The sequence below is a fragment of the Tauraco erythrolophus genome, chromosome 25, assembly GCF_009769465.1.
Source record: "Tauraco erythrolophus isolate bTauEry1 chromosome 25, bTauEry1.pri, whole genome shotgun sequence".
Lineage (NCBI taxonomy): Eukaryota > Metazoa > Chordata > Aves > Musophagiformes > Musophagidae > Tauraco > Tauraco erythrolophus.
Genome location: NC_141489.1, coordinates 6,089,486 through 6,104,910, shown reverse-complemented (window position 1 = coordinate 6,104,910; position 15,425 = coordinate 6,089,486). Strand labels below are relative to the sequence as shown.

The window sequence follows — 15,425 nt, the reverse complement described above, 5'->3', positions numbered from 1 at the left end:
CCATCCTGTTTTGCTCCTGCCCACTGGCAAGAACACATCAAGCTGTGAAGTCCTTGAGGCCTCAGTGCCAACTATAACCATCAGTGCGCTGTCAGTATTCATAGAATCACAGAATGGCACAGGCTGGAAGGGACCTTAGAGATCATCTAATCAAACCTCCATGTCATGGGCAGGGACGCCTCTCAACTGGACCAGGCTACTCAAGGCTCTGTCCAACTTGGCCTTGAACACCTCCAGGGAGGGGGCACCCACAACTTCTCTGGGCAATTTATTCCAAAGTCTCACCACACTCGTACTGAAGAATTTCTTCCTAAGATCTAATCTAAGTCTTTCTCCTTCAACTTAAACCCATTTCCCCTTGTCCTATCAGTGGACACTGTTGTAAAAAGTCCCTCCCCATATTCTTCTCATGATGAGTCCCAGACAAAAACCAAAACACAGAGCTCCTTTGGCTGCTAAAAAGAACTAACTCTGTCCCATCTGAAACCAGGAGACCACCACAGAGGTCCATGGGCAGTGCATGGCCTCCTCATCTCACTCCTTTCCTGCCTGTGCCCAGGTCTTCCTGGGAATGTTTGTAAAGCGAGGGAGGCAGGGAAGGACCTAGGGCAGGAGGAGAGGCCGCGGGTGCAGGCTGAGTGTGTCAAAGGGCTGTCCAGGAGCTCTCCAGGCAGTGCAGTGACCAGCAGCAAAGGCTGCAGAAAGACTTGCAGCTGAGGAAGGGGAGCAGCTGAAGTGCTGCAGGACGCAGCTGGACACAACATGTCCACTCAGAGCCCTGACTGGAGGCTGGCTTGGTAATAGCCAGCCATGTCTCTCCACACATCCTTCAGCACCTGACAAGCTGCAGCCCAAAAGCAGAGCCAGGGAAAGGTGCCTTTGCAGTAACCCCATCAGAAGAGCTGAGACTCCCAGCATTGTTTCCAGATATCGAGAAAGGTCATCATCATCCTGGGCTATGTGAGCAGGATCGTCGCTGGACATTGACGGGAGCGAAGATCCCACTGTACTCAGCACTTACCTGATGGCATCTAGAACACTGTGTTGAGTTTAGGCTATAATGCAAGTGAACCAAGTGAAATGAGCTGAGTGCAGGGTGGGCAGGATGGTGAGAGGGCAGGAGCACTTGGTTGGGGAGGAGAGGCTGAGGGCATGAGGCTCGCTGAGCACAGAGAAGAGAATGCTTTGGTGGGAGAACTAAAATCATCTTTAGAGTAGCTATAGTCATTGAACTGCGTTGGGTCATTCTGTCCGTACCCAAAGAGGCAGATAAATCTAGAACCCAGAGGGTCACCCACCCATTGTATGATTAAGACTACTCAGAGCAAGCCTGTGTTAACAGTCACTGCACAGCCTTCTCCAACAAGCCCCTCACAAAACCACTGCAGACCAGCACCTCTCTCGCTGGGCATTGTGGAGGAGGACCTGCAGATGAAAGGATGACACAGAGGCGTAGGCTGGGATGCAGCAGAAGTTTAATGAGTGAAAAGGGGGAAATGAGGCCAATCCGTGTGGTAGTCTCAGTGCTGGGAGCACCAGAGGCAGGCGTGAGTCTGTGCTCCATTGCTGTGGTGGAGATCCCACCAGGTGTCCATCTGCCTGCCCCACAGAGGGAGCAGGGTCAGTGGTTCCTACCTCAGCCAGCTTTGTGTTGTCATAGCCCAGTGGAGCACAAGACAAGGACATAGGAGGGAAGTATAGAGTGGAAGATGGGAAAGGCAGGCATGGGCTGTGCTTTCCCAGAGCCCAGGCTGGCCCTGTCCTTTTAAAAGGGGGTCAGAGATTGCTCAGCCACTCAGAGAGCAACAGCTCGATGCTCTGTTCTCACTCCGGTACCATCTTGGGTGTCCCTGGGGGCCTTCACCAGGGCCATGGTCAGCAGCTTTAGCAGGGGAGGCACCTCCTGCCGCAGTAGCCGCTGCCGAAACCAGAGAGGCCAAAGCCCCCGGAGGAGATGGGCACTCCCTGAGAGCTGAGGATGCTGCCAACAGCAGCAGAGGTGGAGGATCCCACGGCGGTGCTCTGTGGGAAGGAGCTGAGGATGGGGCCGGGCAGGGTCACCACCACGGGGGAGGGCTGGATGAAGACAGTGGAGTCCTGGCATTGCCTGACACAGGGCTCATTGCAGCTGTTGGCCAGTGGGGTCGGGCCACAGGGCTGGACTGGCAGGCACTGGTTGTAGCAGGACATGTCTTGGGTCTGCAGAAGCACCTGGGAGAAAGGGTAGGGAGAAACAGAGCATGAGGAGTGGATGAGGAGCAGCCTATCACCCCACCACAAGAGAGACAAACCACGTATTGGAGACAAGAGTCCATAGGTCACGTGAGCCAGGCCCCAGACTCTCTCTATGTCACAGCTTCTGCCCCCAACCCTCTTCTATGAACAATAGCCCCATGGCCCAGCCTATCACAGGGTATGTGTTGAGAAATCTTGCAGGAAGCTGAGGAGTAGGAAGAAGAGCTTCAGACTCACCTTGTTCCAAATGAGACGGAGGCGAGAAGAGTGGTTGAGAGAGTGAGGAGAAGGGCCTGCTTTTATACTGCTCCTGCACTGCCCCAGGCCCACAGTCACTGCACGCAGGCAGTAATTTTCCAAAAGACTCACCTCCAAAGCAAAATATCCTACCTAATGGCACAGGTTGTGTTTCAGTTTCCGTCAACGCTGCAGTTTCATTTCCTCATTTCTGACCTGCTTGGTCCATAATGACAGCTACTTTCATGTGCTGGGATGAGACACCCAAGGCTATCCCGGGTGGTAATGCGTCAATGTGGTCAGAAGACAGACAGCCAGGCTGTGTGAATGGTATCACCTGCCTTCGTCTTCATGCCCTTTGCTCTGGGGAGAACATTTACCAGGTTGTCTGAGTACAGAGAGATGGGTTCAGGAACATCAAAGCCCACCCGGTGTTGAATCAGGCAAAACACATGGAGGTCTAGAAGACCTTCTTCCAGGTAGGTCAGCAAGAAAAGGAAGTCTTGGGCAAAGGCAACCCCAGGACTGAATGGAACAGCTTCCCTGAGGGCAGGGCGTACAAGAAACCACAGACCCTTCTGCCTTATGTCAAGCCCTGCAAAGATAACACAGCAAATCATCCTGGAAGCCATTTCCCAAGACAACAGTACAAGAAGGTGATTGTCAGTGGCCAGCGTGGCTATCTGGAGGGGAAAGCAGGCCTAACCAAATTCACAGCCATCTTTGATCATGTGTTTGGCTCCAGTGGCTTAGCAAAGTGTAGAAAATGTTGCTAATGTCAGCTAACCATGGCTTTTGACGTGATCTGCTGTACCAGTCCTTACTAACCAGCTGACAAAATACAGACTGGGGAAGACAACAGTGCAGGGGATTGAATTTGGCATGGCTGCTGCTCATGACAGATCGTTCAACATCATCTCGATCCCTGCAAACGTGCTGGAGCAAATCATCCTGGAAGCCATTACACAAGACAAAAGGAGAAGAAGGTGAACCAACTTCACAGCATAATTTGATGACATGATTGGTTCCGTTGGGTGAAGGAAGTGCTGCAAATGTTGTTAACGTCATCTTACCATGGCTTTTGACATGGTCTTATGTACCAATCCTTACTGACCAGCTGACAAAATACAGGCCTGTGAAGAAGGCAGTGCAGGGGATTGAAATCTGGCATGGCTGCTGATCTCCAAGGATTGTGAGGAGTGGCACAAAGTCCAGCTGGCTTCCACTCCCTCCTGGTGCATCGCATTGCTCCAGAGTGGGGCCAAGAGCGTTTAACTCCTTGACACAATGTCCTGCAGTGGGGGAAGAAGAAGCTCCTGCACCACGACAGCCTGAGGCTGATGGGCTTCCAACCAGCTTTGCAGCAGATGATGTGAGTCGTGGAGGACACCATGAGGCAGCTCACAACTTTGGGGAAATGGTGTCAGACAGCATCCTGGGCTGCATTAGGAAGACCGATGCTATCAGATTGAGGAAGTTGTTCCCTCTTCTTGACTCGGCACTTCTGACAGCACAATTGCTGTCCAGTTCATGGCTCTGCAGTTTGAAAGAGGAACGGTCATACTGGTGTAAAACCATCAAAGAACCACAGAGCCTGTGAAGCGAGTGGAGCCTTTGAGGCCTACGGGATTCTTATGGTATTCAGAAAGGACAAATAGCAAGTCCTGCAGCTGGAGAGAAAGAAACTCTTTAATATGCATGGACTGGATGCTATGATCATAGAGGTCTCAAATCTTGTCTGGGTAGATCTCCCCCCTGTGGCAGTGTCAGCCTTGGGGAGAGTCTTGGAGAGTGGAAGGGAACAGATGCACAGGCCTCACCTTCATGGCCAAAGAGAACAGGCAGCAGTGAGGAGCTCTCCTGAATGCTCTGTTGAGGGAAAGATAGGGTTTCAGAAAAAGTCCTCACCAGATAGGACTCAGACCTGAGTCCCAGGTGATATGTATTGTCCTGGAATGAGTGCTTCAGTAAGCCTTCTTCGCCAGGCCACAAGACCCGCTCAGCTTGGAGCACAACTCAGTAATATTGGGCAGCCAAGGAAACTTTTGTCAATTCCCCATGGACTGAGGGCTGGCAGGACACTACTGCACCACGTGCCTGAGGGTGCTCAGGGAGGGGATGTGCTCATCATGGCCCTGAGTCCAAAACCATCTCTCAGCCTACATCAATGAGGTGACGCACATCGCTGCCCTGCAGAAATGGAGGAAACTTTGACGTGTCCCAATAGGGCAAGGGATTGCTTTCAGTAGGCAAGCTTCCTGGGATAGGCTCTCCCTTCTCAAGGCGAGTCACACGCTAATTTTGGATTGTCCACGTGTCTGGCTTATGGCATGAGGCCAAGCCGGGAGTGCGTGCTGTCTGCAGGCTTGTATCCATGTAGGGCTGAATTCCCTTCAAGCAAGGGCAGCTCCATCACTGCCCCTGAAAAACAAGCTCTGTGCACTTGGCAGTACATGAGTACACAGCTCCAGGCAGCCCCAACGGCCATTACTGTCAGCATGACCTTCTTGTCTGCACTCCTGCATCTCAGGCAGCTCACAGGATGGGCATCGTGTTTTGGAAAAATGTTTCCTGTCAGCCAGGTTGAAAGAATGCAGCCAAAGTGTACGGTGGTGTGAGGAGAGTGGGAGGAAGAAGGTGCTCACCCGAGCTCCAACACAAACCTCTTGTGGTGAGTCGAGACCCGACTCACCACAAGGTTGTTGAGAAATCACTGTGTTTGGGAGGGCAACATTCTCCTTCTGCAAGCCTGATCATGGCATTTGTTGGGAACCTCCAGAGACTTTTGTGAGAGGGGATGACTTTGCCAAACAAACGGAAACCCACAAGAGAGAACTGCGTTAGTGGGAGAATGTTTGAAGCTTCTTGCAAAGGAGGTGGAAAACATCCTTGCCGCATTTCCACAGACCCATGCTGCCCTACACAGACCCCTCCAGCACTTGGAGCACATCTTCTGCCTGTACTGACGTGTTTCTGCATGGGAAATCCTTGGGGCTGCCATCAGAATATGTGATAGAAGCTTCTGAGTGGTCCTGTCAGAAATGAAGGAATGAAATGGCAGCATTGAAGGCAACCAAAACACAACCTGTGCCATTAAGTAGGATAATTTGCTGTGGAGGTGAGTCGGTTGGAAAATTACTGCCTGCGTGCAGTGACTGTGGGCCTGGGGCAGTGCAGGAGCAGTATAAAAGCAGGCCCTTCTCCTCACTCTCTCATCCTCTCCTCTCTCCTCCATATCCTTGGGAACAAGGTGAGTCTGAAGCTCTATCTCCTCTCCCACCTCCTCCTCTTCCCCATCAAGTTCTCTCAGCGCATACCTGCTCCTCTGTCCTATGCTGGGTCATGGGGCTACTTATCATGAGAGAGGGAAGAGGAGAGAAAGTGTTGCATGGAGAGAGGCTGGGGCTTGGCTGAAGTGAGTGATGGGCTAGGCAGTGATCTCTGTGGGTTTAGTCGCGCTTGGTGGGGAACTTTTGAGCCGAAGGGAAGGAGAAGCCCATGGGCATCTCCACAACACCTTCAACTCATCTCCAGCGTGGCTTAGTTTGGCTCTCTTTGTGGGAGAGTGACTGGCATCTCTTAATGCTCTGCTTCCCCTTTCTCAAGGGGCACCTCCATCCCTGAGACATGTCCTGCTACAACCAGTGCCTGCCAGCCCAGCCCTGTGGCCCGACCCCACTGGCCAACAGCTGCAATGAGCCCTGTGTCAGGCAATGCCAGGACTCCACTGTCTTCATCCAGCCCTCCCCCGTGGTGGTGACCCTGCCCGGCCCCATCCTCAGCTCCTTCCCACAGAGCACCGCCGTGGGATCCTCCACCTCTGCTGCAGTTGGCAGCATCCTCAGCTCTCAGGGAGTGCCCATCTCCTCCGGGGGCTTTGGCCTCTCCGGTTTCGGCAGCGGCTACTGCGGCAGGACGTGCCTCCCCTGCTAAAGCTGCTGGCCGTGGCCCTGGGGAAGGCCCCCAGGGACATACAAGATGGTACCGCTGAGGAACCCCAGCCCCCCTTGCAAAAGGACAGGGCCAGCCTGGGCTCTCGGAAAACACAGCCCGTGCCTCCCTTTCCTATCTTTCCACTCTCTCCTTCCCTCCTATGTTCTTCTTCTCTGGTGCTCCCCTGGGCTGTGACAACACAAAGGCAGTCTAGGGAGGTCTTGCTGGCCCTGTTCCCTTTGTGGGGCAGGCAGATGGACACCTGGTGGGGTCTCCACCATGGCCATCAGACGCAGACTCTTGTCTGCCTCTAGTGCTCCCTGCAATAGGGCATCCACTTGGATTCAACCTTTTCTGCTCTTTTGACTCACTAAAGTAATGCTGCATCCCAGCCCATGCCTCTGCGTCATCCTTTCCTCTGTAAATGCTCCACCACAATGCCCAGGGAGAGAGATGGTGCTCAGGTGGGTTGGTGAGGAAGCTGTTGGGGATGGTGATGCTGTAGTTGTTAACACAGGCTTCCTTTGAGTATGGTTAGTCACACTTAGGGTGACCTTCTGCTTTCCAAACTTCTCTGCCTGTCTGGGGCTGGAAGAACGACCCAACGCAGTTCAATGACCATAGGTATTCTAAAAATGCTTTCAAGTCTCCTACCAAAGCATTCTCTTCTCCACACTCAGCAATGCCTGCATCCTCAGTCTCCCTCCGAAAACCAGGTGCACCAGACCTCCCACCATCCTGCCCACCCTCCACTCAACTCACACCCATTAGTCAAAGTCTTTCTTGCATTACAGCCCAAAACTCCACAGTGTTCTAGATGTCATCAGGAGAGGGCTGAGGAGGGTGTGATCATCGCTGTCACCAGTCTCCTGGCTGCACTCCTGCTCATACAGCCCAGGATGTTCATCACATCCCTTGGTGTCCAGGAGCAGTGCTGGAGTCACACCTCTTTTGATGGGTTGCTGCAAAGACATCTTTTCCTGGTCTTGTCTTTGGGCTGCTGCTTGTCAGGGGCTGAAGGATGTGTGGAGTGACACTGGCAGGTTACTACCAAACCAACTGCTGATCAGGGCTCTGCCCACCGTTTTATCATTGCGCATGATGTTATACAGCGGGTGACAGCTCTTTCGTCAATTCTAGCCAGCCATTCGGGGTCCTTTCCTGCTTGAGCCTCCTCCCTCAGCACAGCAGCAGCCAGGGCAAGCGGAACTGCTACCCTTCCTCTCCTCTCTCTTCTTCTCCCTGTCTGGCTTCTTCCCAGGAGCCTGTGGGACTGCTGTCCGCCTAGGGCTTCCCACAGCCCAGGTTCTTCAACTGACATTAGCAGTGGCCACGCGCCCCTTCCTCAGCAAGGGCACTGAGGTCCAGAAGACACATCTGGGCAGAGGCTCAGCAAAGCTGGGCCTGATGGCCAGGAGATCTGGAGGAGTCATGGATGACTTCCTCTCCTGAGAGTGACAGTGCCCTGAGGGGGACCGCAGCATGGTGTCTCTCCTTACCCTCCCTTTGTGAATGTTAAACACTCCCCGTGTGCTCCACACACCCCCAGAGTAACGTTCTTCTCACCCTTGGTGGGGCAGTGTCCAAAGAGGCAGTTAACAATCATTCTTGTGTTAGGTTGAGCTTGTAACGCTGCCACACAGTGGGAGCATGACTGTTGTCTTCTTCATGACATCCATAGAGGTGTGATGACATCCATGCTGCCATTTTACTCCCAGGATCCACATCTCACGTGGCATCACGGAGACGTGGTGGGATGAATCCTGTGACTGGAGTATCAGAACAGAAGGGTACAGGCTCTTTAGGAAGGATAGGCAGGGGAGAAGAGGAGAAGGGATTGCCCTCTATGTCAAAGACCAGCTGGAATGTATGGAGCTGCACCTGGGGATGAATGAGGTGCCAACTGAGAGCTTATGGGTTAGGATTAAGGGGAGAGCAGGGACAGGGAACATAGTAGTGGGAGTCTGCTACAGACCACCTGACCAGGAGGACCAAGTAGATGAGGCCCTCTACAGACAGATAGGAGCAGCCTCACGTTCATGAGCCCTGGTCCTCAAGGGGGACTTCAGCCACCCCGATATCTGCTGGAGGGACAACACAGCAGGTCATAGGCAATCCGGGAGGTTCCTGGAATGCATTGATGATAACTTCCTTCTCCAAGTGGTAGAGGAACCAATGAGGAGAGGTGCTTTGCTGGGCCTTGTTCTCACCAACAAAGAAGGGTTGGTGGGAACGTGACACTCAAGGGCAGCCTTGGCTGCAGTGATCATGAAATGGTGGAATTCAAGATTCTTAGGGAAGCAAGGAGGGCACACAGTGTGCTCACTACCCTGGATTTGAGGAGAGCAGACTTTGGCCTCTTCAGGGATCTCCTCGGTAGAGTACAGTGGGATGAAGCCCTGGAGGCAAGAGGGGCACAAGAAAGCTGGTTAATATTCAAGGATCACCTCCTCCAAGCTCAGGAGTGGTGCATCCTAACAAAGAAAAAGTCAGGTAGGAACACCAGGAGGCCTGCATGGATGAAAAAGTTGCTCCTGGACCAACTCGGACACAAAAAGAAGGCCTGTAGAGGGTGGAAACAAGGATGGGTAGCCTGGGAAGAATACAGAGCAATTGTCTGAGCAACCAGAGATCAGGTTAGGAAAGCTAAAGCCCTGATAGAGTTAAATCTGGCCAGGGACATCAAGGGCAACAAGAAAGGCTTCTATAGATATGTCAGTGATAAAAAGAGATCTAGGGAAAATGTAGGCCCTCTCTGGAAGGAAACAAGGGACCTGGCTACCTGGGATATGGAGAAGGCTGAGGTACTCAAAGACTTCTTTGCCTCAGTCTTCACTGGCAAGAGCTCCAGCTGCACAGTCCAAGTCACAGAAGGCAAAGGCAGAGACTGTGAGAAGAACCACCCACTGTAGGAGAAGATCAGGTTTGAGACCATCTAAAGAACCTGAAGGTGCACAAGCCCATGGGACCTGATGAGATGCATCCACGAGTCCTGAGGGAACTAGCGGATGAAGTTGCTAAGCTGCTATCCATCATATTTGAGAAGTCGTGGCAGTCAGGTGAAGTTCCCACTGACTGGAAAAGGGGAAACATAGCCCCCATTTTTAAAAAGGGAAAAAAAGAACACCCAGGGAAATACTGGCCAGTCAGTCTCAGCTTTGTGCCCGGCAAGATCATGGAGCAGATCCTCCTGGTGACTATGCTAAGGCACATGGAAAATAAGGAGGTGATTGGTGACAGCCAACATGGCTTCACTAAGGGCAAATCCTGCCTGACTAATTTGGTGTCCTTCTATGATGAGGTTACAGCATTGATTGATAGGGGAAGAGCAACTGACATTGTCTACCTGGACTTATCCAAAACGTTTGATAGTGTCCCACACGACATCCATGTCTCTAAACTGGAAAGACATGGTTTTGATGGATGGATGGTCGCACTCAAAGAGTTGTGGTCAATGGTTCAATGTCCAAGTGGAGGCCAGTGATGAGTGGTGTTCCTCAGGGGTCAGTACTGGGGCTGGTGCTATTTAACATCTTTGTTGGTGACATGGTGTGGGAAAATGACTGAAATTGGAGGGGAATGGGAGAATATTGTTCCCTAGAATTCAAACTAATATTAGAGCAGCTCTGACATGAAGCACAGCTGCTGCTCTCAGGAACGAACAAGGCCTCAATATCCTTGAGATGGGGAAGAGAGTGATACGAAGGTATCATGGCTCAGCCCTGTTATCGGGGACAAGAAACAACGAACAAGGCCCACGCAATACCCTTGAGATGGGGAGTAGAGTGGTACGGAGGTACCACGGCTCATCCCTGTTATCAGGGATGAGAGGCGCCTGGTAAAGATAACCATAAAAATGCCATTGAGGCAGCTACAAAGTCACACCTCCACCCGCCTCCAAGCTACGACCACCCCTCAAACGAGCAATTTACACCAATCCTAATTCGTGAACACCCCTCACGAGAGAAATTTACACCAATCCTAATAAAAGTTATGTATGACTAGAGTCACTCGAGCTCCACCTAAAAGATATGAAAAAAGTATAAAATAGCGGCAAACAAAGGGGATGCTAGGGAGAAGCCCCCCCCATCGGAACGTCTGGGATCAGTCGACGGGCTGAACCTCTCTTCTCCCCCCATAGGGACGCCTATTGGGTAAGAACTCTGGGTTATGCGCATTTATTTAATTACTTACTAACACCTTGCTAGCTATTTAATATTATCACTGATCAGTAATCGTTTTATATTATCACTGCAGTATTTCAATTAAAGTTGTTTTTGTAGTCAGTCACTATCACCGGCTATCCTCGAACCTGTATTCTGTCACAAATAAAATACATATATATGTTTCCGGAAACTTTTGAATTATTATAAGGAGCTGGCCCATAGTATTACTAGTGATGATCCCTTAATAAGTGGGCGAATCACCCTCCGACCTACTGAGCTGCCAAGAGAAGGCAAGGGGAGTCGGACCCAAGGGTCTCGTCTAACTTGGGAGCTGGTATACTGGCCAAATTACCTCCTGTTTGTCTATTAGTGACGGATCCCACGATAAGTCAGACGAATCACCCTCCGACCTGCTGAGCTGCCAAGAGAGGGCAGGGGGAGTCGGACCCAAGGGTCTTGCCTGACTTAGGAGCTGATAGACTGGTCGTTTTGACCTCAAAACGTGACACATGGACAGTGGGATTGAGTGCACCCTCAGCAAGTTTGCAGATGACACCAAGTTGTGTGGTGTTGTGGACACGCTGGAGGGAAGGGATGCCACCCAGAGGGACCTTGATCGGCTGGAGAGGTGGGCATGCGAGAACCTCATGAAGTTCAACAAGGCCAAGTGCAAGGTCCTGCATGTGGGTCGGGGCAATCCCAAGCACAAGTACAGGCTGGGCGGAGAATGGATTGAGAGCAGCCCTGAGGAAAAGGACTTGAGAGTGCTGGTGGATAAGAAGCTCAACATGAGCCGGCAACGTGCGCTGGCAGCCCAGAAAGCCAACCGTATCCTGGGCTGCATCAAAAGGAGCGTGGCCAGCAGGTCAAGGGAGGTGATTCTGCCCCTCTACTCTGCTTTCATGAGACCCCACCTGGAATACTGTGATCAGCTCTGGAGTCCCCTACATAAGAAGGACATGGAGCTGCAGGAGTGGGTCCAGAGGAGGGCCACGAAGATGATCCGAGGGCTGGAACACCTCTGCTATGAAGACAGACTGAGAGAGTTGGGGCTGTTCAGCCTGGAGAAGAGAAGACTCTGGGGTGATCTTCTTGCAGCCTTCCAGTACTTAAAGGGGGCCTGCAGGAAAGCTGGAGAGAGGCTTTTTACAAGGGCGTGTAGTGACAGGACAAGGGGCAATGGCTTTAAACTGAAAGAGGGGAGATTTAGATTAGATATAAGAAAGAAATTTTTCACTCAGAGGGTGGTGAGGTACTGGAAGAGGTTGCCCAGAGAATTTGTAGATGCCCCATCCCTGGAACTGTTCAAGGCCAGGTTGGATAAGGCTTTGAGCAACCTGGTGTAGTGGACGGTTTCTCTGCCCATGGCAGGGCGGTTGGAACGAGATGATCTTTGAGGTCCCTTCCAACCCTAACCGTTTTATGATTCTATGATTCTATGATAGGACTCATACCATGGAAGACCTTTGGCCTTGAGCTTTTATGGCCCATCAACATCTCAGAAGAATTAGAATTATTCTTTTGCCCTTCTCCAACCCTTCTTCTGTTTTCTTGCCCCATATGATGGGGCAACAAAAGTGCAACTAAAGTGACAGCCTGCTCTCACGGCCCCTCCTTAGCAGCAGTCTCTCCTCTCAGTATAGGTACAAAGGCTTCTGCTTAAATGTGGTCTCACCACCCCACTTTCCCTGCTCACGTAGGAAGAACCAGAGAGGGCCACGCAGTATGGTCCCGTGTCTTCCTTTCCCACTGACCACAGCGAGAGGGGACTGGTTCTGTGGGGTGCCCCTCACAGCTGAGGTCCTGGTCTGTGGGTACAAGGAGGGAGAGAGATTTTTCTCCATGGTTTGAGAGACAGGGAGATGGTCTCTCAACACTTGATGGATCCAAATCTGGGCAATACATCGTTGCCAAGTTGTTAGAATATGACATTGGTTGATTTTGAACCACCTTTTTCACATGACCCATACACAAAGGCATTATCCAGACCTTTGGAGACCTCGTTGTCACAGAAGTCAGTGTAGATGACTTCCAGCACCGCTCATTGTATCAGGTGTGGGATGCCTTCCTAAGTGGTAGACCAAGTTCCTTGGTAAGTGTCGTGGTTTTTGGACTGAGGGTCGAGACAAGAACCGAAAAGGGAGCACCCACCAACCATGGTCTCGGGCAAAACATGACTCAGGCTTATCTTCTTAAAAAAAACAAAACAATTTATTAACAGTTACTAAACAAGGGACATAGGGGAACGAAACCGGTTACTTGAGAGGAGAAAGAGAAAACAAGGCCCGATCTTAAAACAACACCTCCCCACCCCCTATTTTCCTTTCGTTCCTGGCTCTGTCTTCCCCCCAGCGGCGCAGGGAGACAGGGAATGGGGGGGTACAGGTCAGTTCATCCATGTTGTTCACTGCCGCTCCTTTCTTAAAGGAGGAGGAGTCTTTACACCATTTTTCCCTTGCTTCGGTGGATCCCCTACTCACAAAGAAAAAGTCCCCAAACTTTTCCAAAGTAAGTCCTGCCCGCAGGATTGCAATCCTCCCCATGGATCGCACCAGTTCGGGCTTTACCAGTCTCGGCCTCTTAGGGAGCTGCTGCCACTCGCGTCGGCGTGGGTCGTCCCACGGTCTCCAGATGCCTCCACGACCTCGTCGTGCATTCCATGCCCCATTATCAACAGTACCTGGTCGCGCATCCCCTGCTCCACGACCTCTCCTGGGCTCAGGCATCTCCTTCCCGACGTGGGTTTCTCCACGGGCCACGAGTGGGGTCGCTGCTCCGCCGAGTACACCCTGGCTGCAGGGGGGCCGCCTGCCATCTCACACCGATTGCAAGGGAAGCCTCAGCTCCAGCACACCTCCTCCTGCTCCATCTTTGCTGACCCGGTCGTTGCTTGTTGTCTTCTCTTAGATCTTAATCCTCTCTGGGGAAGCTCGGCCCGGCGGGCACCCCGGGAGTGGGGCGCTTACCGAGTCCCCCATGCGGCTCCCCCGGCGCCATCTTGAGCACATGGCGCCGGCCCGGGCCCGAGCGGCCGCTCGGCCGGGAGCCGGGAGCGAGGGCAGCGCCCTCCTGCTCTCTCCTCGCTCCTGAGCAAAAAGCCCCTTCCCGCCCCTTTTGTCTCAACTTAAATAGGGCAATTCGCAGAGGCGCCGCCTTGGCTCAACCTCCCCCGGGGGGGATGGGACTCAGATCTGGTGGCACAGGGAGCAAATCCCCTCCCCTGCCACCAGAACACCCCCCCACACATCAAACTATCACAGTAAGTCACAACATCTTCCTTGAATGGATATCTTGCCCTCACGCTTGACAGGAGGCAACTCCACAGACTGCAATTCATTGCCTCTTTTCCAATTCCTCTCCTGTGTCTTTGCTGAAAGACCAGCTTCCTGATCAGGATCCTCCTCCTCCTCCTCTTTCCCTTACTAATTGATATGGACCTGTTTGCCTCCTTGTCCACTATTTCTTTTTCACTACTGGGGAGATTACTTGGAGGTACTGTTTGGGTCCCTACCTCAACCACAGTGTCCTTAGATGTGGTTTGGGTCTCTGCCTTGACTACTGTGTTCTTAGATGTAATTTGGATGCCTGGCTCCATCATGGCATTCTCAAAGGTTGTTTGGGTCCCTGTCTTGACCACGGCTCTCTAATAGTACTGAATTGTGGCTCAACAGGCACAGGTCAATCTCCAACACAATGCTAAAAGCTGACACCCACAGATTGGCCATATTTCACTGTCACTGCACCCAACACTTGTCTCCTCTTACACCAGCATGACACCATATTCCACAAACCCCACAACAGGCCAATAGCATTAATTAGTAGTGTTAAACACCTCACTTTACTGTGAACAAGGATCTCAGGAGCCAGCACAAAAACAATCCACATCAGTCCTGGATGGGAAGAGAGAAGCGTATTCCTCATCCTCTCCGCTACATACCTCTCAGCACAGTAAGGGCCTCAACCCCAGGACAAACCCCAGAGCCTTTGGTTCTGTTAACATGTTCCCAAGCTCAGCCAAATCAAGAGGGAAGCAATGCAGCAAGCAAACTCCCTGACCTACACGGAAGCCGGACAGTTAGTAGTTACTACGGCTACAGCATGCTCAATTCAAAACTGCCATTGAGTGCCAAAAACAGTGGGTGAGTCGACTTGTCTGGCTGTCATATGCTCACCAAGACACTCTGTCACTCCGCCTCCTCAGCGAGAAAGCAGGGAGAAAATCAGACAGTAAACTCCCAGGTCAAGATAAATGTAGTTTCATGAAGAAAAGCAAAGGAAAGCAAAGCAAAGTGTGAAGAAGCAAAGCAAAAAGCTTTATTCTCAGCTTCCAATCAGCAGGTGATTTTCAGCCGCTCCTGGAATGCATGGTCACAATTATACTTCGAGGTTTCTTCAGAAGAAAAACAATTTAATAATTAATACCCTCCACCACCCTCCTCCTCCTTTCCCTTAGCCCTTATTGGTGACCATGATGTCATGACTTTTGGAGAGGGAGTTGGAGAGACAGAGTTGCCACTGGCAAAGCACTGCCCAGAAAAAAAAAAAGAAGAAATCTTTATCTCTTCTCCACACTATCATAGCTAGAACTATAAAGAACCAGTAGGAGGGCTAATATGGTGAAAATTAACTCCATTCCAGGAATACCCTATACAACAACGTTCTTAATCACTGCAAGCTCTTACACAACAAGCGCTTCCCAAAACCATCGCTGAGCAACATCTGCCTGCCTGAGCTTCTTCAGAGGGGAAAGGATGACACAAAGGGCAGAGTAAGTTCAGATGCAGAAGAAATTTAATGAGTCAAAAGAGAGAAATGAGGTCAATCCAAGTGGAGATCTCAGTACAGGGAACAGCT

The 15,425-nt window shown here is 51.6% G+C and overlaps 2 protein-coding genes across 2 annotated transcripts; one reads left to right on the top strand and one right to left on the bottom strand.

Annotated features, from left to right (window-relative positions):
* Nucleotides 1-1,884: 1,884 nt before the first annotated feature.
* LOC147526984 (feather keratin 1-like) lies at nt 1,885-2,190 on the bottom strand. Its single transcript, XM_086626391.1, has one exon. The coding sequence runs from the start codon at nt 2,188-2,190 to the stop codon at nt 1,885-1,887; it is 306 nt and encodes a 101-aa protein (XP_086482517.1).
* A 3,909-nt stretch (nt 2,191-6,099) lies between these two features.
* On the top strand, nt 6,100-6,405 carry LOC147526983 (feather keratin 1-like). Its single transcript, XM_086626448.1, has one exon. It carries the CDS (start codon nt 6,100-6,102, stop codon nt 6,403-6,405), a length of 306 nt encoding a protein of 101 aa, XP_086482574.1.
* Nucleotides 6,406-15,425: the final 9,020 nt, after the last annotated feature.